This window comes from Zonotrichia albicollis, unplaced genomic scaffold, assembly GCF_047830755.1.
Source record: "Zonotrichia albicollis isolate bZonAlb1 unplaced genomic scaffold, bZonAlb1.hap1 Scaffold_83, whole genome shotgun sequence".
Taxonomy (NCBI): domain Eukaryota; kingdom Metazoa; phylum Chordata; class Aves; order Passeriformes; family Passerellidae; genus Zonotrichia; species Zonotrichia albicollis.
The window spans coordinates 395,960-423,957 of record NW_027428460.1 but is presented as its reverse complement, the minus strand read 5'-3'; the positions used below and the strand labels follow the sequence as shown (position 1 = coordinate 423,957).

The 27,998-nt window shown below is 43.4% G+C and overlaps 2 protein-coding genes and 1 long non-coding RNA gene across 11 annotated transcripts in view; 2 read left to right on the top strand and 1 right to left on the bottom strand.

Moving 5' to 3' along the window:
* LOC141728082 (protein-glutamine gamma-glutamyltransferase K-like) overlaps positions 1 to 3,296 on the bottom strand; it is a 51,464-nt gene extending 48,168 nt beyond the window's left edge. For all 8 annotated transcript variants that reach the window (XR_012578760.1, XR_012578761.1, XR_012578763.1 and 5 more), the window contains exon 1: positions 3,178 to 3,296. The gene's annotated coding sequence lies outside the window, so the exon portion shown is untranslated. The remainder of the gene's footprint in view (positions 1 to 3,177) is intronic.
* Positions 1,298 to 27,720, top strand: LOC141728081 (uncharacterized). Of its 2 annotated transcripts, XM_074534406.1 has the most exons (7): positions 1,298 to 1,363; positions 1,541 to 1,638; positions 3,487 to 3,572; positions 8,985 to 9,102; positions 13,487 to 13,522; positions 21,129 to 21,290; positions 27,120 to 27,720. In XM_074534406.1, the coding sequence occupies exons 1-7, from the start codon at positions 1,313 to 1,315 to the stop codon at positions 27,121 to 27,123; spliced, it is 555 nt and encodes a 184-aa protein (XP_074390507.1). In that variant the 5' UTR covers positions 1,298 to 1,312; the 3' UTR covers positions 27,124 to 27,720. The 2 variants fall into 2 exon arrangements, with proteins under 2 accessions (XP_074390507.1, XP_074390506.1); XM_074534405.1 differs by lacking the exon at positions 1,298 to 1,363 and having other exon boundaries at positions 1,558 to 1,841.
* LOC141728087 (uncharacterized) lies at positions 9,303 to 11,671 on the top strand. Its single transcript, XR_012578774.1, has 3 exons — positions 9,303 to 9,440; positions 9,543 to 9,633; positions 10,150 to 11,671. It is a non-coding gene; the product is annotated as an uncharacterized LOC141728087 (long non-coding RNA).
* Positions 27,721 to 27,998: the final 278 nt, after the last annotated feature.

The window sequence follows — 27,998 nt, the reverse complement described above, 5'->3', positions numbered from 1 at the left end:
TCAGATTGACTTTTCAAGGTGATCTGAGCTTCAAATGTTGTGTCCTTCTGATGAAGAAATGTCATTTTTCAGATTGACTTTTCAAGGTGATAGGAGCTTGAAAAGTTTTGTCCTTCTGAGGGTGGAAATGTCATTTTTCATATTGAAAATATTTCATATTTCAAGATTATATGAGTTTGAAAAGTTGTGTCCTGATGGGAAAAAAAAGTCATTTTTCAGACTGACTTTTCAGGGTGATAGGAGCTTGAAAAGTTTTGTCCTTCTGAGGGTGGAAATGTCATTTTTCATATTGAAAATATTTCATATTTCAAGATTATATGAGTTTGAAAAGTTGTGTCCTGATGGGAAAAAAAAGTCATTTTTCAGACTGACTTTTCAGGGTGATAGGAGCTTGAAAAGTTTTGTCCTTCTGATGGTGGAAATTTCATTTTTCATATTGAAAATATTTCATATTTCAAGACTATATGAGTTTGAAAAGTTGTGTCCTGACGGGAAAAAAAAGTCATTTTTCAGACTGACTTTTCAGGGTGATAGGAGCTTGAAAAGTCTCATCCTTCTAATGGAAAAGGGCATCAAAACGAACAACCTGGCCCTGGGAAAAGTGCAATAATTGGGGGTGAAATGAAGCAAAAAGAGCAGGATTCCATAGGATTCCATAGGAAAGGAGGCCCGGCCGTGCCAGGCACGGGTGACGCATTAATTGGCGCTGCAATAACGAACCCTCACCACAAATCCAGTCGGGGCACTCTTGGTTCGGCCTCTGCACAGCAGATTTTTGTGGGTTTTGTTGGATGGAAAGACAAACAAAACACTTTCGGTGACACCAGGGATGAAAAGAGGAGGGGAGGCCTCGCCTCGCACCACAAGCGCTGGAAATGTGGAAATAAAACACAGGAAAAAGGAGAAATTTGTGCTGTGGTTGTGGATTTTTACATTATTTATCAGCAGGAGAAGCCCGTGCGATTCTGGCTGGAAAGGAATAATTAAGACGTGCACGGACAATTATCATCACAAGGAGAAAGGGTTGATTCCCACAAGGAATCAACGAAATTTCAAAGTGCCTCAGGGAGCAATGAGGAAACAGAAAAACTCATCAGGGTTTAGAATGAAAGGATGGGATTCATTCCAAGTTATCTATCCCAGAGAAATGGGGAGATAAAGCAACAAACCAGACTCCTCCTGGAGGAGGGGAAAATGTGCTCTCAGGATTCCCCACCCAATCCTGACCCTGGAGAAAGGAGAGGAGCTCGTTCATGGCACTTCCCCGGCCACAAAAGGAGAATAAATTATCCTCCCCACTCCATTCTAATGAATGACTCAGTGGGAAGGAAACTCCAGCGCTGCTCCACTCCGGCACCGCACCGTAATCCCCCACATCCCTATTTCAATTAGGGGCAAAGAGGGAGGATGGAAAGGCAGAAACAACAGAATAATTTTCTTATTATTGTCATGGAATGGATTGGGTCGGAGGGGGTTTTGAAGCTCATCTAATCCCTCATGGAGGGACAGCTCTGTCACCTCTCTCCCTCCCATTCCACAGGAAGGGCCTGCAGAGCGGAATCCTGCAGCTCCATGGGAAGCAGGGCAGGCTGCCGGCCCAGCCAGCATCCCTTGGGAAAGGCACAAGGAACACCGGCGGTACCGGCATCCATCCATCATCCATCCATCCATCCATCCATCCATCCATCCATCCATCCATCCATCCATCCATCCATTCCCTCCATCGCTGCCGCACGGCCGAGGCGCGGCGGATCCGGGCCCGGAACACCCGCACGGTGTGCCCGGAGGGATCCGGGGAGCGCACGGACAGCGCCGGCATTCCGAGCCTTCAGCAAAGAGCGGTGAGGAATTGGCGCCCCAGAGGCCTCAGCAAAGGGCGGTGAGGCACCCACGTTCCCTGAGCCCTTAGAGGAGGGGATTGAGGCTCCGGCAGCCCCGAGCCCTCAGCAAAGGGCGGTGAAGGCTCCGGCAGCCCCCGAGCTCCCTGTGAGGGGCATGGAGGCCGGAGCCTGCTCGGGTGTGCCGGAGCCTCACCGCCCCTCACAGGGAGCTCGGGGGATGCCGGAGCCTTCACCGCCCTTCACAAGGGGCTCCGGCACCGCCGAGCCCTCAGCGAAGGGCGGTGAGGATCCGCCATCCCCAGAGCCCTCAGCGAGGGGCGGTGAGGCACCGGCACACCCGAGCCCTCAGAGGAGGGGATTGAGGCTCCGGCACCCCCGAGCCCTCAGCGAAGGGCGGTGAGGATCCGCCATCCCCAGAGCCCTCAGCGAGGGGCGGTGAAGGCTCCAGCACCCCCGCGCTCCGGCATTGAGGCTCCGGCACTCCCCGAGCCCTCAGCAAAGATCGGCGAAGGCACCGGCACCCCGGAGCCCTCAGCGGAGGGGATTGAGGCACCGGCATCGCCGAGCCCTCAGCAAACGGCGGTGAGGCTCCGGCATCATCCAAGCCCTCAGCGAGGGCCGGTGAGGCACCGGCACCCCCAGCCCTCCGAGGAGAGCGGTGAGGAACCAGCACCCTCGAGCCCTCAGCAAAGGGCGGTGAAGGCTCCGGCACCACCGAGCCCTCAGCGGAGGGCGGTGAAGGCACCGGCATCCTCCGAGCTCCCTGTGAGGGGCGGTGAGGCACCGGCACCACCGAGCAGGCTCCGGCATCTCCCGAGCCCTCAGGAAAGGGCGGTGAGGAACCAGCAGCCCCCGAGCCCTCAGCGGAGGGCGGTGAGGCACCGGCACTCCCAAGCAGGCTCCGATACCCCCGAGTCCTCAGCAAAGGGCGGTGAGGCTCCGGCACCCCCGAGCAGGCTCCGGCATCCTCCGAGCCCTCAGCGAAGGGCGGTGAGGCTCCCGCATCCCTTCCCCAGGGCCGCCGTGCCGGGCGAGGCACCCGCATCCCCTCCCCAGGGCCGCCGTGCCGCACTACGGCACAGGGAGCCCGGGCCAGCATCCCCGGCCTCACGGAAAGCAGATCCGGCCCGTCCCCGGCGCTCAGGGCCGGCATCCTCCCCGTCCTCCGCCCGCCCGCCCAGCGCAGCACCGCCATCTCCCCGGAGCGCTGCCGGCCGCAGGGCGCTCGCTGCGTGGCCGCCCCGCTGTACGGGCGCCGAGCCCCGCTGCCGCCTGTCCCCGGACGAGCCCCTGAGGGCGGCGCGGCCCCGCCGTGTCCCCGCCATGTCCCCGTTACCTGCTCAGCTCCCGCCGCCCTCACGATCCCGCGCGCGCCCCTCGGGTGGCGGCGGCGGCAGCGGCGGCAGCGCTAGGCCACGCCCCCCTTAGACCACGCCCCCCGTGCCATCTCGCCCCGCCCACTCCCCCTCTGTCCAGCCAATTAGAGCGCGCGGGGCTGGTTGCTAGGTAGATCGCAACCCCCGGCCTCTCTAACGCCGCCGGGGGGCTCTGATTGGCTGGCGCCCCCCGGGGTTGCCGTGGAGACGGGATGCGGACGGGCGGGAGGAGGAGGCGGGCGCTGATTGGCTGGCGCCGCCTTCCCCAGGGTTGCCATAGCGACGGGATGCGGACGGGCGGGAGGAGGAAGAGGAGGAAGAGGAGGAGGCGGCGTCGGCAGGAGGGAGGAGGAAGGTGAGAGGACACGGGGGGACGCGGGGTGGCAGCAGGGCCGGGGCAGTGCCGTCCCCTGTGCTGGCACTGCTGGGGCACTCGGGGACAAATGGGACATTGAGGGGCTGGAGCGTTCCAGGGAATGGAGCTGGGGAAGGGGTTGGAGCACCAGGAGGGGGTGAGGGAGCTGGGAAAGGGGCTCAGCCTGGAGAAAAGGAGGCTCAGGGGGGACCTTGTGGCTCTGCACAGCTCCTGACAGGAGGGGACAGCCGGGGGAAGTTGAGATTTGCTCTCAGGGAACAGGGACACGATGAGAGGGAACAAATTTCAAATTGTGCCGGGAGAGGCTCGGGTGGGAGGAAATTACCTCAGACTGTGCCAGGTTGAAGGAAATGCCCTCAAACTGTGGCAGGGGGGACTCACGTTATCCGAAATTGTGCCAGGAGAGGCTCAGGTTGGAGGAAATGCCTTCACATTGTGCCAGGTTGGAGGAAATGCCCTCAGATTGTGCCAGGTTGGAGGAAATGACCTCAAATTGTGCCAGGGGGCTCAGGTTATCCAAAATTGTGCCAGGAGAGGCTCAGGTTGGAGGAAATGGACTCAAATTGTGCCAGGTTGGAGGAAATGACCCCAAATTGTGCCAGGGGGGCTCAGGTTATCCCAAATTGTGCCAGGAGAGGCTCAGGTTGGAGGAAATGACCCCAAATTGTGCCAGGTTGGAGGAAATGACCCCAAATTGTGCCAGGGGGGCTCAGGTTATCCCAAATTGTGCCAGGAGAGGCTCAGGTTGGAGGAAATGACCCCAAATTGTGCCAGGTTGGAGGAAATGACCCCAAATTGTGCCAGGGGGGCTCAGGTTATCCCAAATTGTGCCAGGAGAGGCTCAGGTTGGAGGAAATGACCCCAAATTGTGCCAGGTTGGAGGAAATGACCCCAAATTGTGCCAGGGGGGCTCAGGTTGGAGGAAATGACCCCAAATTGTGCCAGGTTGGAGGAAATGACCCCAAATTGTGCCAGGTTGGAGGAAATGACCCCAAATTGTGCCAGGGGGGCTCAGGTTGGAGGAAATGACCCCAAATTGTGCCAGGTTGGAGGAAATGACCCCAAATTGTGCCAGGAGAGGCTCAGGTTGGAGGAATTGCCTTCAAATTGTGCCAGGTTGGAGGAAATGCCCTCAAATTGTGCCAGGAGAGGCTCAGGTTGGAGGAAATGGACTCAAATTGTGCCGGGAGAAGTTTAGGTTGGAGGAAATGGACTCAAATTGTGCCAGATTGGAGGAAATGGACTCAAATTGCGCCAGGGCAGGTTCAGGCTGGAGGAAATGATCCCAAATTGTGCCAGGTTGGGTGAAATTACCCCAAATTGTGCCGGGGGGTCAGGTCGGACATTTGGGTGGTTAAACCCTGGAACAGCCGCCCAGGTGGGATCCCCATCCCTGGAAATGCCCAGACCCACACGGATGGGGGGGACGGGGTTCATTTTAATGCTGGGGTTAATTTTAAAGCCTTCATTAAAATTTTAATTTTAATTAATTTTAATGCTGGGTCACTGGCTGGGTTTGTGCTGCACCACAGCGGGATGGGAGCACAAAACGGGCCAGGAATCGGTTTCTGTGTCAGGAATTGTTTCTGTGTCACAAATCTGATTTTTTGGTCACAAATCTCTTTGTGTGTCACAAATCTGTTTTTTTTTGCTCACAAATCTGTTTTTTTGGTCACAAATCTCATTTTTTGGTCACAAATCTCTTTGTGTGTCACAAATCTGGTTTTTGCTCACAAATCTGTACTTTCAGACAGATTTTTCCCAAATCCTGAAGTTTCCCATTTGTCCCAAATCCTGAACTTTTCCCAGACCCTGAAGTTTCCCAGAGGCTTTTCCCAAATCCTGAAGTTTTACAGACTTTTCCCAAACCCAGGTTTCAGAATTTCCCCAGATCCGAAGTCCCAGATCCTGAACTTTCAGACACATTTTTCCCAAATCCTAAAGTTTTACACAGATTTTTCCCAGATCCTGGAGTTTCACATTTTCCCCAAACCCTGAACTTTCCCACAGATTTTTCCCAGATCCTGAAGTTTCAGATTTTCCAGGAAATGGGATTTTTGTAATGTGGTAAAGAAATTATTGGGTTTTCTGCAGCTGAAGGCTCCAGCCTGGAAATGGGAGAGCTGAGGAATAAATCCTGCAGGAGAGAGAAAATGAAGGGGGAAAATTCCCTTTTCCTGTGTTTGGGCAGGGATTTATGGAGGAATTGCTTTGTCTGAACAAAATTCAGATATTTGGTGTCCCAAAAAGGAGAAATTTTGGTAAATATCTGATTTTGGGAGATGTTTGATATCTCCATATTTCTGGAGATTTTGGTAAATTTAATTTAAAGTTGGAAAAAACCTTTGGGGTCACCAAATCCAACCTCAACCGTGGTCACCCCCAAACCACATTTACATTTTTGGGGATAATTTCCAGGGATTGTGATTCCACCTGTTCAGAGGAATAATCATTAACACTTGTGTGATTAAGACATTAATTCTGAATTAATTATTAATTATTTATTAGTGTACAGAGGTTTCAGTGGGAAATCCCAGAATCCCAGGATGGTTTGGGGTTGGAAAAGAATTCAGGGCTCAGCCCATTCCCAAAAATCAGGAATCGTTAAAGTTGGAAAAATCTTTGGGATCACCAAATCCAACCTCAACCATTTCTGCATTTATGGAGGAATTGCTTTTTCTGAACAAAATTCAGATATTTGGTGTCCCAAAAAGGGGAGATTTTGGGAGATTTTAGTAAATGTTTAATTTTGGGAGATCTTTGATATCTCCATATTTCTGGAGATTTTGGTAAATTTAATTTAAAGTTGGAAAAAACCTTTGGGGTCACCAAATCCAACCTCAACCATTCCTCCATTTATGGACAAATTGCTTTTTCAGATATTTGGTGTCCCAAAAAGGAGAGATTTTGGTAAATACCTGATTATATTATATTTTTCCCATGAAAATGAAGGAATGGCACAGGGATAATGTTCATGTTTCTTCCATGAAATCATTTAATTCCTTATTAAAATTCTAATTTTTCCCATGAAAACAAAGGAACAGCACAGGGATAACACCGGTCTTTGTTCTATGGAATCACTGAATTCCTTCATAAATTGTATTTTTTCCACAAAATTTAAGGAATGGCCCAGGGATAACACCCATCTTTGTTCCATTGGATCCTGCATTAAAATTCTAATTTTTTCCTTGTTAAAATTCTATTTTTTTCCATAAAAAATAATGAATGGCACAATGGTAATGCCCATCTTTGTTCCACTGGATTCCTTGTTAAAATTCCATTTTTTCCCATAAAAACTAATGAATGGCACAGGGATAACATCCATCTTTATTCTATTGGATCCCTCATTAAAATTCTATTTTTTTTCCTCGTTAAAATTCTATTTTTTCTGATAAAACACTAACGAATGTCACAGTGATGTCATCCACCTTTATTCCATTGGATCCCTCATTAAAATTCCATTTTTTCCATGAAAATGAAGAAATGGCACAGGAACAATGCCCATCTCTGTTCCATTAGATTCCTCATTATAATTCTATTTTTTTCCTTGTTAAAATTCCATTTTTCCCATAAAAATGAAAGAATGGCACAATGGTAACACCCACCTTTGTTCCACTGGATCCCTTGTTGAAATTCTATTTTCTCCTTGTTAAAATTCTATTTTTTCCCATGTTAAAATTCCATTTTTCCCATAAAAACTAATGAATGGCGCAGTGATAGCACCCATCTTCGTTCCATTGGATCCCTCATTAAAATTCTATTTTTTTCCTTGTTAAAATTCCATTTTTCCCATAAAAACTAATGAATGGCGCAGTGATAGCACCCATCTTCGTTCCATTGGATCCCTCATTAAAATTCTATTTTTTCCCATGTTAAAATTCCATTTTTCCCATAAAAACTAATGAATGGCGCAGTGATAGCACCCATCTTCGTTCCATTGGATCCCTCATTAAAATTCTATTTTTTCCCATGTTAAAATTCCATTTTTCCCATAAAAACTAATGAATGGCGCAGTGATAGCACCCATCTTCGTTCCATTGGATCCCTCATTAAAATTCTATTTTTTCCCATGTTAAAATTCCATTTTTCCCATAAAAACTAATGAATGGCGCAGTGATAGCACCCATCTTCGTTCCATTGGATCCCTCATTAAAATTCTATTTTTTCCCATGTTAAAATTCCATTTTTCCCATAAAAACTAATGAATGGCGCAGTGATAGCACCCATCTTCGTTCCATTGGATCCCTCATTAAAATTCTATTTTTTCCCATGTTAAAATTCCATTTTTCCCATAAAAACTAATGAATGGCGCAGTGATAGCACCCATCTTCGTTCCATTGGATCCCTCATTAAAATTCTATTTTTTCCCATGTTAAAATTCCATTTTTCCCATAAAAACTAATGAATGGCGCAGTGATAGCACCCATCTTCGTTCCATTGGATCCCTCATTAAAATTCTATTTTTTCCCATGTTAAAATTCCATTTTTCCCATAAAAACTAATGAATGGCGCAGTGATAGCACCCATCTTCGTTCCATTGGATCCCTCATTAAAATTCTATTTTTTCCCATGTTAAAATTCCATTTTTCCCATAAAAACTAATGAATGGCGCAGTGATAGCACCCATCTTCGTTCCATTGGATCCCTCATTAAAATTCTATTTTTTTCCTTGTTAAAATTCCATTTTTCCCATAAAAACTAATGAATGGCGCAGTGATAGCACCCATCTTCGTTCCATTGGATCCCTCATTAAAATTCTATTTTTTTCCTTGTTAAAATTCCATTTTTCCCATAAAAACTAATGAATGGCGCAGTGATAGCACCCATCTTCGTTCCATTGGATCCCTCATTAAAATTCTATTTTTTCCCATGTTAAAATTCCATTTTTCCCATAAAAACTAATGAATGGCGCAGTGATAGCACCCATCTTCGTTCCATTGGATCCCTCATTAAAATTCTATTTTTTCCCATGTTAAAATTCCATTTTTCCCATAAAAACTAATGAATGGCGCAGTGATAGCACCCATCTTCGTTCCATTGGATCCCTCATTAAAATTCTATTTTTTTCCTTGTTAAAATTCCATTTTTCCCATAAAAACTAATGAATGGCGCAGTGATAGCACCCATCTTCGTTCCATTGGATCCCTCATTAAAATTCTATTTTTTTCCTTGTTAAAATTCCATTTTTCCCATAAAAACTAATGAATGGCGCAGTGATAGCACCCATCTTCGTTCCATTGGATCCCTCATTAAAATTCTATTTTTTTCCTTGTTAAAATTCCATATCTTTTCCCATAAATATAAACCAAATGGCACAGGGATAACGCCCACCTTTATCCCATTGGATCCCTCACTAAAATTCCATTTTCTCTCCATTTTTTCCGTTTGCAGCCCCACTGAAGGAGCCCCCACGTTCCCGATGGCGTTTGCGGCTCCCAAACCCCGCGAGGGCTCCGGGCTCCGCCTCAGCTCCTGGACCCCCCTCAACCATCGGCTCATCAACGACCAGGCAAGTTCCCAAAATCCCCAAAATCCCCGAAATTCAGGGAATAATTCAGGGAATAATTCAGAATTGCTGAGCCCACCGAGGTCATCCAGCACAACATCTCAAGGAAAAGACAACTCCAGAATTTATTCCCCAAGGATTGGTTTGGAATAGTCTCAAAATTCTGCCCCCTGAACCATCGGCTCATCAACGACCAGGCAAGTCCCAAAATGCCGAAATTCAGGGAAATTCAGAATTCCTGACCCACCCAGGTCACCCAGCCCAGCTCCCAAACCCCGCGATGGCTCCAGGCTCCGCCTCAGCTCCTGGACCCCTCTGAGCCATCAGCTCATTACGACCAGGCAAGTCCCAAAATCCTGAAATTCAGGGAATAATTCAGGGAATAATTCAGGGAATAACTCAGGGAATAATTCAGGGAAATTCACAATTCCTGACCCACCCAGGTCACCCAGCCCAGCTCCCAAACCCCGCGAGGGCTCCGGGCTCCGCCGCCGCTCCTGGACCCCCCTCAGCCATCAGCTCATGAACGACCAGGCAAGTTCCCAAAATTCCCGAAATTCAGAGATCTCATCACTGGAGCACTCCACAGCTCCCAGGCCTTGGAGCAGAGGACACGGGGTTGATGATCACGCCTAATTTGGGCCATTCTGTTGCTAATTAACGCTCCCAAGGGCCTGGAGAGGCAGAGCTTTGGGAGAGCCTCAGCTCAGAGGCGTCTCCAAGAACGCCGCAGGCAAACCCGCCGTCGGTCTTTGCTCAAAAACCACAAACAGCTCCTTCCTCCTCCTCCTCCTCCTCCCCGGAATCCACCAACCCCAAACCTCACATCCCTGACTATTCATCGCTTCCTTGGGGCAAATCCATTTTTTTCCAAATTCAGCTAGTTGGGGTTTTTTTGGGGGGTGTTTTTCCAACGCAAATAAAGCAAATAATGACTGTCAAGGCACAAATGAAAGAAATGCCATTTTGCTGCCCTCGCCAGCGACTCTCCTGCTGGGAGAGGCAGAGCTGGAGCTCTCACATCAGCACTGACCGCGTCCCTCTCTGCAGGAGCCGGCTCAGAGCGAGAGTTCTGCAGCTCACAACGACCCAGCAGCGCCTTTTCCCGTTTCATCGCCGTTTGATGAGCCCGGCTCTTTTCCCTCCTCCTCCTCCTCCTCCTCTTTGATCGGTGTGCTGGAAAAATCCCTTCCAGCTTCCCAGGTCACCCTCCCAAAGGCTGCAGGCGGGGCTGTGGCGCTGGGGAGCCGCGTGTTGGGGCTTTGGGGTTCGGCTCCGCACGGAGAAAGGTCAGGATCAGAAATCCTCCTCTGGATTTGGACCCGGATCGCCCTCGCTGGGAGCTGTGGCTGCAAAGCGGCCGAGGAGCAAAGGCCGCTCCTGCCAGCCCCTTCCTGAAGGGTTTGGTGAGCGGGGATGGGATCCTGCGGGGTTTCAGGCGCTCAGGATTGACGGGATTTGTGAATTAACGAGGTGGGAAGTTCGGCTTTTGGGGCAGCTCCCATCCCTGCCGTGGAGCCAGGCTGGGAGAGTTTGGAGGGATCACCTGGATCAGGGAAGGATCCAGGGAGAGTTCAGAGCCCTTCCAGGGGCTGGGAATGTTCACCGGGAGAAAAGGAGACTCAGAGCCCTTCCAGGAGCTTTGGGTGCTCACCTGGACCCTCAGAGCCCCTCTAGGAGATGGAAATGTTCACCTGGAGAAAAGGAGACTCAGAGCCCTTCCAGGAGCTTTGGGTGCTCACCTGGACCCTCAGAGCCCCTCTAGGAGATGGAAATGTTCACCTGGAGAAAAGGAGACTCAGAGCCGTTCCAGGAGCTTTGGGTGCTCACCTGGACCCTCAGAGCCCCTCTAGGAGATGGAAATGTTCACCTGGAGAAAAGGAGACTCAGAGCCGTTCCAGGAGTTTTGGATTTTCACCTGGACCCTCAGAGCCCTTCCAGGAGCTGGGAATGTTCACCTGGAGAGAAGAAAGAACCTCAGAGCCCTTCCAGGAGCTTTGGGTGCTCACCTGGATCAGGGAAGGATCCAGGCAGAGCTCAGAGCCCCTTCCAGGCCCTGAAGGGGCTCCAGGAGAGCTGGAGAGCGACTGAGCATGGAGGGACAGGACCCAGGGAATGGCTCCCACTGGGAAAAGTGAGATTTCGGGGGGATCTTGGCCAGGAACTCCGGCTGGGAGGGTTGGGAGCCCCTGAGATTCCCCAGAGAGGCTGCGGCCTCCCAATCCCTGGATGTTTGATGGGAAGGGATCCCAAAGCTCGTCCCATTCCAGCCCGGGACACTGCCAGGGAGGGGACACCGGATCCAGGAGCGGGGACACCAAATACGGAAATGTGCGAAGCAATGGAAATGGATGGATGGGATAAATCCATGTAAAATATGGAGATATCCATAGAAATAAATACATGGATTTATGGAATAAATCAATGTAAAATATGGAAATATCCAAATCAATAGAAATGGATTTATGAGATAAATCCATAAAAAACATGGAAATATCCATAGAAATAAATACATGGATTTATGGAATAAATCTGTCTAAAATATGGAAATATGCAAATCAATAAAAATGGATTTATGGAATAAATCGATATAAAATATGGAAATATCCAAATCAATAAATTTATAGAATAAATCTGTCTAAAATATGGAAATATCCAAATCAATAGAAATGGATTTATGGAATAAATCAATGTTAAGTATGGAGATATCCATAGAAATAAATACATGGATTTATGGAATAAATCTGTCTAAAATATGGAAATATCCGAATCAATAGAAATGGATTTATGGGATAAATCAATGTAAAGTATGGAAATATCCATAGAAATAAATACATGGATTTATGGAATAAAACTGTCGAAAATATGGAAATATCCAAATCAATAAAAATGGAAATGTCCAAATCAATAAAAAAGGATATATATAATAAATCCATATAAAATATGGAAGTATCCAAATAAATAAAAATGGATTTATGGAATAAATCCATCCGAAAAATGGAAATGTCCAAATCAATAAAAATGGATTTATGGAATAAATCCATATAAAATACAGAAATATCCTAATCAATAAATACATGGATTTATGGAATAAATCAATGTAAAATATGGAAACATCCAAATCAATAAATTTATAGAATAAATCAATCTAAAATATGGAAATATCCAAATCAATAGAAATGGATTTATGAGATAAATCCATAAAAAACATGGAAATATCCATAAAAATACATACATGGATTTATGGAATAAATCCATAAAAAATATGGAAATGTCCAAATCAATAGAAATGGATTGATGGGATAAATCAATGCAAAATATGGAAATATCCATAGAAATAAATACATGGATTTATGGAATAAATCCATAAAAACATGGAAATATCCATAGAAATACATACATGGATTTATCGAATAAATCTGTCTAAAATATGGAAACATCCAAATCAATAAATTTATAGAATAAATCAATCTAAAATATGGAAATATCCAAATCAATAAAAATGGATTTATGGAATAAATCAATGTTAAGTATGGAAACATCCATAGAAATAAATACATGGATTTATGGAATAAATCTGTCTAAAATATGGAAATATCCAAATCAATAAAAATGGATTTATGGAATAAATCCATCCAAAAATGGAAATGTCCAAATCAATAAAAATGGATTTATTCCATAAATCATTATAAAAATGGCAATATCCAAATTAATAAAAATGGATTTATATAATAAATCCATATAAAATATGGAAATATCCAAATCAATAAGTTTATAGGATAAATCCATATAACATATGGAAATATCCAAATCAATAAAAATTGATTTATATAATAAATCCATATAACATATAGAAATATCCAAATAAATAAAAATGGATTAATGGAATAAATCCATATAAAACACAGAAATATCCAAATCAATAAAAATGGATTTATTGAATAAATGCATATAAAATACAGAAATATCCAAATCAATAAAAATGGATTTATGGAATAAATCCATATAAAATATGGAAATATATAAAAAAAAAGAGTTTATGGAATAAATCTGTCTAAAATATGGAAATATCCAAATCAATAAAAATGGATTTATGGAATAAATCCATACAAAAATGGAAATGTCCAAATCAATAAAAATGGATTGATGGAATAAATCCATATAAAAATGGAAATATCCAAATAGATAAATATGGATTTATTGAATAAATAATTTTTTTCCAAAATCATCCTTTCAGCAATTCCATTGATATTTTATTTTAATTTTTTTATTTTTATTTTATTTTTTATTTTTATTTTGTTTTTCCAGCTGAATTTCTCTCGGCACATACCGATCCCACTCTAAACACTCAATTTTCTTTGTTTTTTCTCTTTTCTGTGTTTTACAGGTATTTGAAGAAAGAAGAGCCCTGCTTGAAAAATGGGTAAATTTTCTAATTTTCTCTTTAAATAAATATTTTCTACAGGCAGATTTTGGAAATGATCAGGAGTTTATCCCATGGGAATTAAAATTCCCCCTCTTTGGAAAAAGGGATTCGCTTTCCCTGATGTGACTGCTCTGCTTTTGTCAAAAAAAAATTCCCTCATTTCCCAAATTCTGCAAGTTTTGATGTTGGAAAAATCAAATTCCATCCTTGGAATGAGATTAAAAAACGCCAGGAAATGTCTGTGAAGTCTTCCAAGGAGATTCTGGATGCTCAGATGCTTCCATGGAGCAAAAATCAGCAATAAATGAAATTTTATCTGCCAATCTACAGAGATTGGTTTGGGTTGGAACTGATCATTCTTTGTGCTCAATAATTCACTCATTAAATTATTTTTTGCACCTCTGATGGTCTTTACAGGCAAATATTTTGATTTTTAGAATTATTTACAGGAAAGATAAATGTACTTGTTTTTGTAGGAAATAATCTGTCAATAATTTGTCGTGTTTGGATAATAAGGAATTTCAGGGAAATGAAATAATTGAGGGGTTATTGTTCAAAAATCAGCTTTTCATGGGACAGGCAGCAAATGGAAAACATAAAATCCATCTCTTGGAGATTGCTGGGTGTCTGAAAATGCCAAAATCTGGGAAAAACCTTCCTGCAGCCGCTCACGAGCGCTGAATGTTCTGGGGGTGAAAGGGAGAAATCTCAGAAAGCTCCTGGTGGATTTTGCACCTGGGCTCCCGTGACCTGCTCCAGGAGAAATTGGGAAATTTCAAATGGATTTTGAAATTTCAGATGGAATTCGAAATTTCAAATGGGAACCAAAATTTCAAATGGAATTCGAAATTTCAAATGGAATTTAAAATTTGAAAAGGAATTTGAAATTTCAAATGGAATTTAAAATTTGAAAAGGAATTTGAAATCTCAAATGGAATTCAAAATTTCAAACAGAGTTTGAAATTTCAAAAGGAATTCGAAATTTCAAACAGGAATCAAAATTTCAAAGGGAATTTGAAATCTCAAATGGAATTCAAAATTTCAAACGGAGTTTGGAATTTCAAACGGAATTTGAAATTTCAAACGGGAATCAAAACTTCAAACGGAATTTAACCTTTCAAAAGGAATTCAAAATTTCAAATGGAATTCAAAATTTCAACTGGAATTCGAAATTTCCAACGGGAATCAAAACTTCAAACAGAATTTAAAATTTCAAACAGGAATCAAAACTTCAAACGGAATTCAAAATTTCAAATGAAATTTGAAATTCCAAATGGATTTTAAAACCTCAAATGGAATTTAAAATTTCAAATGGGAATCAGAACTTCAAATGGAATTTAAAATTTCAAAAGGAATTCTAAATTTCAAAGGGAATTTGAAATCTCAAATGGGATTCGAAATTTCAAAAGGAATTTGAACTCTCGAATGGAATTCAAAATTTCAAAAGGGAATCAAGACTTCAAACGGAATTTAAAATTTCAAATGGAATTTGAAATCTCAAAAGGAATTCAAAATCTCAAATGGAATTTAAAATTTCAAATGGGAATCAAAACTTCAAATGAAATTTAAAATTTCAACTGGAATTCAAAACTTCAAACGGAATTTACAACTTCAAAAGGAATTCAAAACCTCAAATGGAAATCAAAATTTCAAACGGGAATCAAAACTTCAAATGGAATTTGAAACTTCAAATGAAATTCAAAATTTCAACGGGAATTCAAAATCTCAAATGGAATTCAAAATTTCAAATGGAATTTGAAATTTCAAATGGAATTTAAAATTTCAAACGGAATTCAAAATTTCAAAAGGAATTCGAAATCTCAAATGGATTTCGAAACCTCAAATGGAAATCAAAATTTCAAACCGGAATCAAAACTTCAAATGGAATTTAAAATTTCAAATGGAATTCAAAATTTCAAATGGAAATCAAAATTTTAAACAGAATTCAAAATTTCAAGTGGTGTTTGAAATTTCAAAAGGAATTCGAAATTTAATGGTTGGACTCAATAATCCACGAGTTTTTCCAACCCTGATGATTCCTGGATCGTATCCGCAGATGATTCCAGGCTTGGAGGGGTTTCCTGAATTTTAGAATTTTAGGGGTTTTCCTGAATTTTAGAAATTTTTAGGGCTTTAGAAATCAGGCTGGAAAGGAAAAGTGCTGCTGAAAGAGTCGACACCAAAAATTTCACATTTCAGGGAATGTGAGGATGCAGCAGCTCTGCAGGAAAAGTCACGGAATGAGGGTGGATCACAAACTGGATGTGGGCTGGGAGTTTCTTAATTTTCCTTTGGGAAAATCTCAAATTTACTCTGGGAAATATTCCAAAGGCAGAGTCATTCCCAGTTCTGCTCCCTGCATTCGGAGAGGTGTAAAAACGGATTTTAATCAAACACAGAAATGGCAAAAAAGAGAAAAGGAGGGATCTGATCCTGAGCTCACATTGCAGTTCTGGAGGCACAATTTGGACAGGAGCAAAATCCAGAGAATTCCCTGCTGGAACAGCGTCATTTGGTTTTCCAAATAAAGTTTGGGTTAAATTTGGGGTGTTTATTTATTTAATTATTTAATTCTTGTTGATTTTACTTGCATGCACCCAGCGGTTTACATTTTTATTTTGTTACATTTTTGGTGGCACGGGACATCTTTGGTGTCTCTCCCAAGATTTAAATTTTTATTTTGGTTTTTTTCTTGCTGTCTCTCCCAGGATTTACATTTTTATTTTGGTTTTTTTTTGGTGTCTCCCCCAGGATTTACATTTTTATTTTGGTAATATTTTTGGTGCCACAGGACATCTTTGGTGTCTCCCCCAGGATTTACATTTTTATTTTGGTTTTTTTTTTTGGTGTCTCTGCCAGGATTTACATTTTTATTTTATTTTATGGTGCCACAGGACATCTTTGGTGTCTCTCCCAGGATTTACATTTTTATTTTGATTATTTTTTTGTGCCACAGGACATCTTTGATATCTCCCCCAGGATTTACATTTTTATTTTGGTTTTTTTTTTGGTGTCTCCCCCAGGATTTACATTTTATTTTTGGTAATATTTTTGGTGCCACAGGACATCTTTGGTGTCTCCCCCAGGGTTTACAATTTTATTTTATTTTTTAGTCCCACAGGACATCTTTGGTGTCTCTCCCAGGATTTACATTTTTATTTTGTTATTGTTTTTGGTGCCACAGGACATCTTTGGTGTCTCTCCCAGGGTTTACAATTTTATTTTATTTTTTAGTCCCACAGGACATCTTTGGTGTCTCTCCCAGGATTTACATTTTTATTTTGTTATTGTTTTTGGTGCCACAGGACATCTTTGGTGTCTCTCCCAGGGTTTACAATTTTATTTTATTTTTTAGTCCCACAGGACATCTTTGGTGTCTCTCCCAGGATTTACATTTTTATTTTGTTATTGTTTTTGGTGCCACAGGACATCTTTGGTGTCTCTCCCAGGGTTTACAATTTTATTTTATTTTTTAGTCCCACAGGACATCTTTGGTGTCTCTCCCAGGATTTACATTTTTATTTTGTTATTGTTTTTGGTGCCACAGGACATCTTTGGTGTCTCCCCCAGGATTTACATTTTTATTTTATTTTTTGGTGCTACAGGACATCTTTGGTGTCACTCCCAGGATTTACATTTTTATTTTGTTATTGTTTTTGGTGCCACAGGACATCTTTGGTGTCTCCCCCAGGATTTACATTTTTATTTTATTTTTTGGTGCTACAGGACATCTTTGGTGTCACTCCCAGGATTTACATTTTTATTTTGGTTATTTTTTTGGTGTCTCTCCCAGGGGGTTGTGGTCCATAAAACGCAGGTGGAGGAACGAGGGGTGAGGTGACCTGAAGGGATTTAATTTCTGTTCCTGCACCTGACAGGAGGCTGCAGACAGGAAAATTCATTTATTCCCTTTTTCCAGGGAATCAAGGACAGCACGAGAGGGAACAGGGGAGGGTCAGGTTGGACATCAGGAGGGATTTGGCCATGGAAGGGTGGGCAGGGAGCTCTGGAGTCCCCAGGGAAGGGCTGGACGTGGCTCTGGGCTGGTGACAAGGTGGGGATTGGTCCCAGGTGGGATTTGATGATCTTGGAGGTCTTTTCCCACCTAAATAATTCTGGGATTTCACCTCTTGTTTCTCCCTGTGTCACCTCTCTGTGTGGCACTGAGCCCTCCCAGGGCAGGGACACTCCTGCAGGGTGCTGGGGCTGATCTGGGAGGTGACACAAGGACAAACAAGAGGTGAAATCAGAATTATTTGGGTGGGAAAAGATCTCCAAGATCCCCAAATCCCACCTGGGACCGATCCTCACCTTGTCACCAGCCCAGAGCCACATCCAGCCCTTCCCTGGGGACTCCAAACCTCCCTGATCAGCCCCACCACAAGTTGGGGATCATCCCAGGATGGACGTGGTGGCCTTGGAGGTCTTTTCCCACCCAAATAATTCTGGGATTCTGTGATTTAACCTCTTGTTTGTCTTTGTGTCACCTCTCTGTGTGGCACTGAGCCCTCCCAGGGGAGGGACACTCCTGCAGGGTGCTGGGGCTGATCAGGGAGGTGACACAGGGAGAAACAAGAGGTGAAATCAGAATTATTTGGGTTGGAAAAGATCTCCAAGCCCCACCTGTGACAGATCCCCAACTTGTGGTGGGGCTGATCAGGGAGGTTTGGAGTCCCCAGGGAAGGGCTGGATGTGGCTCCTGGCTGGTGACAAGGTGAGGATCGGTCCCAGGTGGGATTTGATGGTCTTGGAGGTCTTTTCCCACCCAAATAATTCTGGGATTTCACCTCTGATTATTCCTTGTGTCACCTCCCAGATCAGCCCCAGCACCCTGCAGGAGTGTCCCTCCCCTGGGAGGGCTCAGTGCCACACAGAGGGGTGACACAGGGAGAAACAAGAGGTGAAATCCCAGAATCCCAGAATTATTTGGGTGGGAAAAGACCTCCAAGACCATCAAATCCCACCTGGGACCGATCCCCACCTTGTCACCAGCCAGGAGCCACATCCAGCCCTTCCCTGGGGACTCCAAACCTCCCTGATCAGCCCCACCACAATTGGGGATCAGTCCCAGGTGGGATTTGGTGGTCTTGGAGGTCTTTTCCCACCCAAATAATTCTGGGATTCTGTGACTTACCCTCTGATTTCTCCTTGTGCCACCTCCCTGATCAGCCCCACCGGACTGATTTTTTTGGGGGATTTTTTTTTTGCAGTTTTAAGGATTTTAATTGGGTTTTTTTGGGGGAAAATTGTGTATTGTGCTGGTTTTATTTCCATTTTGATTTATTTCTATTTTATTTCCATTTTTATTTCCATTTTATTTTTTTTTTTATTTTACTTCCATTCAAAAATTCCCAAAAGTTTGATGACGAATCTTTATAAACCCCTCATCAAAACCTGAATTAATCATCCTGAATTTGGAGGTGCAAATAGGAAAATTTGAATTTTATTTATTTATTTTAATCCTTCTTTTGACAGCCTGTCCCCCAAATATCTCAGTATTTTTATAAACTTGAATTTACATTAATTTCTTGAACAGTTTGAAGGGAATTCTTATTTTTTAATGAGTTTGAACCCACTTGGGGATTTTATTTTGGTTTTTTTTGCAGTTTTAAGGATTTTAATTGGGGTTTTTTTGAGGGAGAAATTTTGGTTTGTGCTGGTTTTATTTCCATTTTGATTTATTTCTATTTTATTTCCATTTTTATTTCCATTTTATTTTTTTTTTTATTTTACTTCCATTCAAAAATTCCCAAAAGTTTGATGACGAATCTTTATAAACCCCTCATCAAAACCTGAATTAATCATCCTGAATTTGGAGGTGCAAATAGGAAAATTTGAATTTTATTTATTTATTTTAATCCTTCTTTTGACAGCCTGTCCCCCAAATATCTCAGTATTTTTATAAACTTGAATTTACATTAATTTCTTGAACAGTTTGAAGGGAATTCTTATTTTTTAATGAGTTTGAACCCACTTGGGGATTTTATTTTGGTTTTTTTTGCAGTTTTAAGGATTTTAATTGGGGTTTTTTTGAGGGAGAAATTTTGGTTTGTGCTGGTTTTATTTCCATTTTGATTTATTTCTATTTTATTTCCATTTTTATTTCCATTTTATTTTTATTTAATTTCACCTCCATTCAAAAATTCCCAGCAATCTGATGACGAATCTTTATAAACCCCTCATCAAAACCTGAATTAATCATCCTGAATTTGGAGGTGCAAATAGGAAAATTTGAATTTTATTTATTTATTTTAATCCTTCTTTTGACAGCCTGTCCCCCAAATATCTCAGTATTTTTATAAACTTGAATTTACATTAATTTCTTGAACAGTTTGAAGGGAATTCTTATTTTTTAATGAGTTTGAACCCACTTGGGGATTTTATTTTGGTTTTTTTTGCAGTTTTAAGGATTTTAATTGGGGTTTTTTTGAGGGAGAAATTTTGGTTTGTGCTGGTTTTATTTCCATTTTGATTTATTTCTATTTTATTTCCATTTTTATTTCCATTTTATTTTTATTTAATTTCACCTCCATTCAAAAATTCCCAGCAATCTGATGATGAATCTTTATAAACTCCTCATAAAAACCTGAATTAATCATCCTGAATTTGGGGGTGCAAATAGGAAAATTTGAATTTTATTTATTTATTTTAATCCTTCTTTTGACAGCCTGTCCCCCAAATATCTCAGTATTGATAGAAATTTGAATTTATATAAATTTCTTGAACAGTTTGAAGGGAATTCTTATTTTTTAATGAGTTTGAACCCACTTGGGGATTTTATTTTGGGGTTTTTTTGCTTTTTTTAATGAAGTTTGAAGGATTTTAATTGGATTTTTTTGGGGGAGAATTTTGTTTTGTGATGGTTTTATTTCCATTTTTATTTAAAACTTAAAACTCAAAATTTGTGGGTTTTAACCAGAAATGGGATTTTTCCATGCAGGAGGGGAGTAAAGATTAAATTTTAATATTTAATCCGTAAAAAGCTCACCTGGAAAATGCCAGAAATTTTTCCTGAATTCACTTAAAATTTGTGAATTTTAACCAGAAATGGGATTTTTCCATGCAGGAAAGGAGTAAAGATAAAATTTTAATATTTAATCCTTAAAATTCCTCATCTGGAAAATGCCAGAAATTCTTTTCCAGTTCATTTAAAATCCAGAATTGGTGGATTTTAACCAGAAATGGGATTTTTCTGTGCAGGAGATGAATAAAAGTTAAATTTTAGTATTTAATCCTTTGAAACCTCACCTGGAAAATGCCAGAAATTCTTTTCCAGTTCACTTAAAACCCAAAATTTGTGAATTTTAACCAGAAATGGGATTTTTCCATGCAGGAGAGGAATAAAAGTTAAATTTTACTCTTTAATCCATAAAAATCCTCATTTGGAACCCCCCAGAAACTCCTCCCAAGGTCATTTAAAACCCCAAACTTGTTGGTTTTGAGCAGAAATGGGATTTTTCCCTGCAGGTACTCAGAGAAGAATAAATGTTAAATTTTAACCCTTAAAAACCCTCACTTGGAACAGCCCAGAAATTTTTCCCTATATCCCTAAAATCCCTAGACTGGTGGATTTTGAGCAGAAATGTGATTTTTTTCCCCGCAGGTACTCGGAGCGGAGCCGCAGGCGCTGCGTCGGCATCACCATCGAGACGCGGCCGGATCACTGCCTGCGGCCGCACCTGAGCGCCGTGCTGGGCTACGGCTGCACGCGGCTGGAGATCGGCGTGCAGAGCGTCTGCGAGGACGTGGCCAGGGACACCAACAGGTGAGGGACACCATGGACAGGGACACCAACAGGTGAGGGACACCAGTGACAGGGACACCAATCCATGTCAGGGACACAATCCATGTCAGGGACACCAATCCATGGCAGGGACACCAACAGGGCAGGGACACCATTGACAGGACAGGGACACCATCCCAGCTGGGCTACGGCTGCACGCGGCTGGAGATCGGCGTGCAGAGCGTCTGCGAGGACGTGGCCAGGGACACCAACAGGTGAGGGACACCATGGACAGGGACACCAATCCAGGGCAGGGACACCAGTGACAGGACAGGGACACCATCCCAGCTGGGCTACGGCTGCACGCGGCTGGAGATCGGCGTGCAGAGCGTCTGCGAGGACGTGGCCAGGGACACCAACAGGTGAGGGACACCATGGACAGGGACACCAACAGGTGAGGGACACCATTGACAGGGCAGGGACACCAACAGGTGAGGGACACATTGACAGGGCAGGGACACCAATCCAGGGCAGGGACACCATTGACAGGGCAGGGACCCCTTCATGGGGACACCAACAGGTGAGGGACACATTGACAGGGACACCAGTCCATGTCAGGGACACCATCCCAGGGCAGGGACACCTTCCTGGGGACACCAGTCCATGTCAGGGACACCAACAGGTGAGGGACATCTATCCAGGGCAGGGACACCAATCCATGTCAGGGACTCCAATCCAGGGCAGGGACACCTTCCTGGGGCAGGGACACCATCCCAGGGACACCAGCAGGTGAGGGGACACCATTGACAGGGCAGGGACACCAATCCATGGCAGGGACACCAACAGGGCAGGGACACCAATCCAGGGCAGGGACACCGTCCCAGCTGGGCTACGGCTGCACACAGCTGGAGATCGGCGTGCAGAGCGTCTACGAGGACGTGGCCAGGGACACCAACAGGTGAGGGACACCATGGACAGGGACACCAGTCCAGGGCAGGGACACCAACAGGTGAGGGACACTGACAGGGCAGGGACACCAACAGGTGAGAGGACACCATGGACAGGGCAGGGACACCTTCCTGGGGACACCATTGACAGGGCAGGGACGCCACTGACAGGGCAGGGACACCAATCCAGGGCAGGGACACCAATCCCAGGCAGGGGCACCATCCTGGGGACACCAATCCTTGTCAGGGACACCTTCCCAAATGGAATTTGGAATTGGGAATTGGAAATGGAAATTGGAATTCCAATAGGGAGGAATTGGAAATGGGAACTGGAATTGGAAATGGAATGGGGAATGGAATTCAAATAGGGAGGAATTGGGAGGAATTGGAATAGGAAATGGAATTGGGAATGGAATGGAGAATTGGAACTGGGATTGGAATTGGAACTGGGATTGGTGTTGGAATTCCAATAGGGAGGAATTGGAATTGGGAAATGGAAATCAGAATTGGGAATGGAAATGGAAATGGAAATTGGAATTCCAATAGGGAGGAATTGGAATTGGAAATGAAATTCCAATAGGGAGGATTTGGAATTGGAATTGCAATCGGAATTGGAATTGGAATTGGAAATAGAAATGGAATTAGAATTCCAATAGGGAGGAATTGGAAATTGAATTGGAATTGGGAATTGGAAATGGAAGTGGAATTAGAATTAGAAATGGAATTCCAGTGGGGAGAAATTAGAATTGAGACTTGAAATTGGGAATTGGAATTCCAAGAGTCGGAATTGGAATTGGAAATGGAATTCCAATAGGAAGTGGAATTGGAATTGAGAATTGGAATTGGGAATGGGAATTGGGAATGGAAATGGAATTGGAGTTGGAATTAGAATTCCAGTAGGCAGGAATTGGAATTGGAAATTAGAAATGGAACTACAATTGGGAATTGGAATTCCAATTGGGAGGAATTGGAAATTGAGAATGGAATTGGAATTGGAATTGGGATTGCGATTAGATTGGGATTCAGAATTGGAAATGGAAATGGAATTCCAACAGGGAGGAATTGGAATTGGAATTGGAGTTGGAAATGGAATTAGGAATTGAGAATTGGAATTGGAATTGGAATTAGAATTGGAAATGGATTTGGAGTTGGAGTTGGAATTGGGAATGGAATTCCAATAGGGAGGAATTGGGAATGGGAATGGAATTGGAAATGGAAATGGAATTGGAATTAGAGATGAAAATGGAGTTGGAATTGGAATTCCTAAGGGAGGAATTGGAATTCCAGGAGTTGGGAGGAATTGAAATTGGAATTGGAATTTGGAATTGGAGTTGGAAATGGAATTCTAATAGGGAGGAGTTGGAATCGGAAATGGAATTGGAAATGGGAATGGAATTGGAATTGGAAATGGAAATTACAGCTGATCCTCATCCAGGTGTTTTGGGACCTGCTGGGGGAGGCCATTGAGGTAAGTGTGGGGCTACAGCAGTGGAGGCCAAGTAGTTCAACACCACAATAGCATAATCAGCATCATTAATTAATTTTGTGTTCTTCATGCAAGCCTCAGCCTTAAGAACAGCCTCTACTAGGATTAATAATACGCATAGTAAGTGTTACTAGTATTAATATTTAGGTAAGAATTGTTAGTGTTAACACTGGTAGTAAGTATGTTAGCTGGTGTTTACTGTGAAGCTCTGCTCTCCCACAGTATGACAAGATCCTGAAGCTGTCCTCGGGTGCACAGTTAGGTGAGCACTGCTGTCCTTACCACGATCCCCCGATGGAGCCATGCTCCAGAGACGGGCAGCAATGAATCTGCAGATGCCTTCCCAAGGTGACAGAGCTCGCCCTCTCTCCCTCCCATCTGCAGTCAGGGGATGTGAAGGCAACCATTGCTGTCCTCAGCTTCATCATCTCCAGTGCAGCCAAGCACAGTATAGACAATGAGTCTCTGTCAAGTGAGCTGCAGCAGCTGGGACTGCCCAAAGGCAGGGGAAGCCCTCAGGGTGGCTCCATGAGCCAGACCTGCTGGGATGTAGCTGACAGTTCCCAGCCCTGCCTTCTTCACAGCCAGATGGAGGGCAGGCTGCCTGCTGTGCTGTCCTCCATCACCTCCCTTCTGTACCATCAGTCCCTGGGGGCTCCTCAGGTGCTTTGGTGAGGTTTGGCAGCTGCAGGTCTGGTGTGAGCAGAGGGATTCTTCTCTTGTCTCCCCTCATAAGCAAAGCATGCCAGCCAGTTGTGCTGTTTTACATGTGACTGACCCACAAAATTGCAGGAGACTGAGGACTTGTAACAGGTGCAGGACAGGTTCAAAAGGAACTTGGGACAAAATCTCTGTCTTTGTCAGTCCAAAGGGACAGCAGAGCTCACATCTGCTCACAATAATCCTCTGGAGCGTGGAGCAATGTTTGTATGGAAAGATGACTGGGGGTAAAATCAGTGGAAACAGAGAAGTTACATTTGTATCCTAACAGGAGCTATAATGGGACAGAAATTTTAGGGTAAAATACAGGTGCTGATCCCAGGATGGAGCTGGGTTAGCATGCTCCACAATGATTCCCCATACAACCATAGGGACCTGCTAAGGGGGGTGGAGTGGAATGGGCACCACAACCAGGCTCTGCCAAAATCTTTGCAGGGGCAGCAACTCCATGGTAGTTTGAAGCTTATTAACTGCATAGCAAGGGCTATTTGGCATGTGTAGGAACACTTTCCAACCTAGCATCTGAAAACCAATTTAGAGGAGGCACCTCTAAGTCGAAAGCCAGCCAGACCTTATGTTCTTAGCACCATTCATTTAGAAGAAATCCTGTGACATTTGCAAATTTAAGAGGTGACACCCCCATTCAGACCATGGCTCCTGGGTGCGAACAATAGCTCTTTTCAACAGCAAGGAAATCTGCATGCCCTAGTGTCTCAAGGTCACTTCACGTGAGAGTCCAGAGACCCAAATCCAGCCAGAGTCCTAGTTCCCAGAAAACTTCTGTATAAGAAATCCTCCAAAGTCTGCAATTCTAGGAGTGGAAATCCTACAGGAAATACGAGGCTTCAGGCTCTAAATGGGATCTCTTTCCCACACAACGGAAAACTCAGCAAGCCCTTCTGGCAAGACCAGTTCACAGGAGGCCCACAATTCTCAAGGGCCAGGCTTGAGAGATCCAACTCCATGGAAGCTTTAATCTGAGAAAAATCCTGTGATGTTGGTACTTCTAAAAGGCAGAATGGCACATTTAGACCCCGGCTGATGCTTTGGAGAAATCATTATTTACACAGTAAATAATGATTTCATTCCAATGTCTGTAGGTCACTTTGGAAACAGCCCCTAATCCTGTGATGTTGGTACTTCTAAAAGGCAGAATGGCACATTTAGACCCCGGCTGATGCTTTGGAGAAATCATTATTTACACAGTAAATAATGATTTCATTCCAATGTCTGTAGGTCACTTTGGAAACAGCCCCTGAAACCCAAGACCAAGAAGAGCCATACTTCATGGCAGCTGCCATCTGGGAGGAATCCTATGACATTTGTGATTCAAGAAATTGAACCCAAAATTTCAACAGCTGATATGCAGATGCAAAAGACTGCTGTTTTCCTGAGATAAGAAATACTTCAAACCTAGCATTCTGAAGGAGTTCAGAATGCACACCCAGGACTGCCATGCCCCCTAAAGTGCTACCTCCTGGCAGATTGTCTCTATGGTAAACCCTGTCACACTAGAAATGTTAGGAAGCAGAATCCAAACTACAGCACAAGCACCTGTAAGGAAAAGGTACCTCTGTTCATGAGATAGAATAACTTCCACCCGAATGTTTCAGAGTAAGTTGACATGAGGGCTTGTGGGAGGCCAAGGCCACCTACACCTCTACTTCCTAGAACCGCTGGTGTCAGAGGAACACTGCGATGTTTGCAGTTTTACAACTGGAAGGAAAACTGGCACTGGGTCGGGGGGCGGCAGTACCGCTCTCTGTCCACAAGGCGGCAGCAGTGCCACCGAGCTCAGGCCGGGGCTGCGACGTACATTGGGGGCAGGTAGAGAACTGAGGCAAAAGTTGCCAGAGAACCCTTTCTATTCCCTTCAGCCCCTGCAGCTGTTCTTATGCTTTCAGGGCACTTGATTGGTTCATTCCTAGATAAAACTTATACCTTTATTTTCAAAACTATTACCCATCTCTAGTCCGAGTTTCCTACATTCCTGTATACAAATGAGTGGATAGAGAGAGGGTTTCTTTCCAAATGAATTTAGAGATAAATTCCTTTTCTTTGCCAATACCTATAAAAATGAAAAACTTGACAGGTTTTAGTATTCTACACCCACCCCTCCCTGTGAAATTTCTGGCAGTTTTGGGTCCCTCTGGGAGACGGCATCCAGCATGTCATGCTGGACTGTTCTAGAGAGTAATTTTCAAATGTAAGCTTAGCAAAGTTTGAATTGACTTGTCCAGAGAAAAAACCTACAAGTGAACACCCACACCTCCCTAAACAGGCCAAACAAGCCCCTGGCAGCTACCAGAATCAAAGCACAGTGGATGTTTCTAATACAGGATAACAATATCACCTTTTGTTCTCTCCAGTTTGTTTTCTCTGCAGCCATATTTCCTGCTTATGATTTTTTTAGTCTTTGTATTTTTTGGATAACTACACTTGCCAGATCCTCAGAAGCGTCACCCATTTTCCAGGTGGCTGGAGAGAACTGCAAATGGCTCTCACATAGTTTGAGCTAGTTCTGTAAGGTCTCAGGGTGAATTTCACCAGATGCAACCAAACTGGGCAACTCCCCGGAGACAGAAGGAACCCAAAGCTGGTTTTACCCAAAGCTTGGGTAAGCCCAGCTCCAGCAAATACTGAGGAAACAGACATAACAGGGTAAAAAATAATAACACTATTTCTTTAATCTTGCCTTTTTTTTTTTTTTTAATTCAGATGAGCAAAACAATGAAGGAGAAAGTGAAAAACTCACCATTACTGAACATTTAATCATCTGTAAGCTGACCATCCTTAGCATAGAGGACTCCAGAGTTAAAATTCATCGATCCCTGGGAAATAAAACCAAATATTATATGACAAACAGTCAAACAGAAGACGGAAAAATTTGTTTCCTCTACGGACTTTCAAGTATGTATCTTTGTATATATCCTACACATTAGAACATACACTTTATACCATCTCCTAATACATAATAATTTACCTTTAAACTTTGATAGTATAGTGTGGAGAAATGGCTACATGATAGAGCTCACGTAGACATTCCCTTGTTAGCCGACCAGGAGCTGGGAAAGTACCGAACACAGCTAGTTTGAGTTTTTTTGCACCTGCAAGATAGCGTGTCCCTGGGCCTAGCTGGGTATGATAACAAGTAGACAGAGAGACGTGGGAAATAGGGAATGTAGGCCCAAAGGAATGAGGAAGAGTTGATGGTATAGTTTAACCAATAGATCGCTTGGCTTACAGAACATTCATAAGCTTATTATGTGCTGTATAAGTGTCTGATACTCTCTGCAATAAACATAGCTTGCTGATCTCATATTGAGCGTCCGAGCCTTCACTCACCAAACAGTACTGCATAAAATTATTAACTAAAATTGGTGATCTATTATTATTAAGTTGTGCTTAAAGTTATTTTTGCTGTCATGTTCAAAACAACTTTTTTTTTTACTGTAATGAATGAGCAATTTATATCAAAGTCATCACAAAGGGGAAAAAGTCAAGGAGGAAGATTCAGCTTGGAGGAGAAGATATGAGGGACATGCTATGGATAGTCAAAAGAAGAAAAAAAAAATTTTTCACAATGTCAAAACCATG

Excerpts from the sequence above, each read along its gene's own strand:
- LOC141728081 (XM_074534405.1), top strand. The coding sequence starts at position 1,573 with ATGGGAAGCAGGGCAGGCTGCCGGCCCAGCCAGCATCCCTTGGGAAAG. Across the intron at positions 3,573-8,984 it reads CGGCAGGAGGGAGGAGGAAG|CCCCACTGAAGGAGCCCCCA; the intron begins GTGAGAGGACAC and ends TTCCGTTTGCAG. Across the intron at positions 13,523-21,128 it reads GAGCCCTGCTTGAAAAATGG|GTACTCGGAGCGGAGCCGCA; the intron begins GTAAATTTTCTA and ends TTTTCCCCGCAG.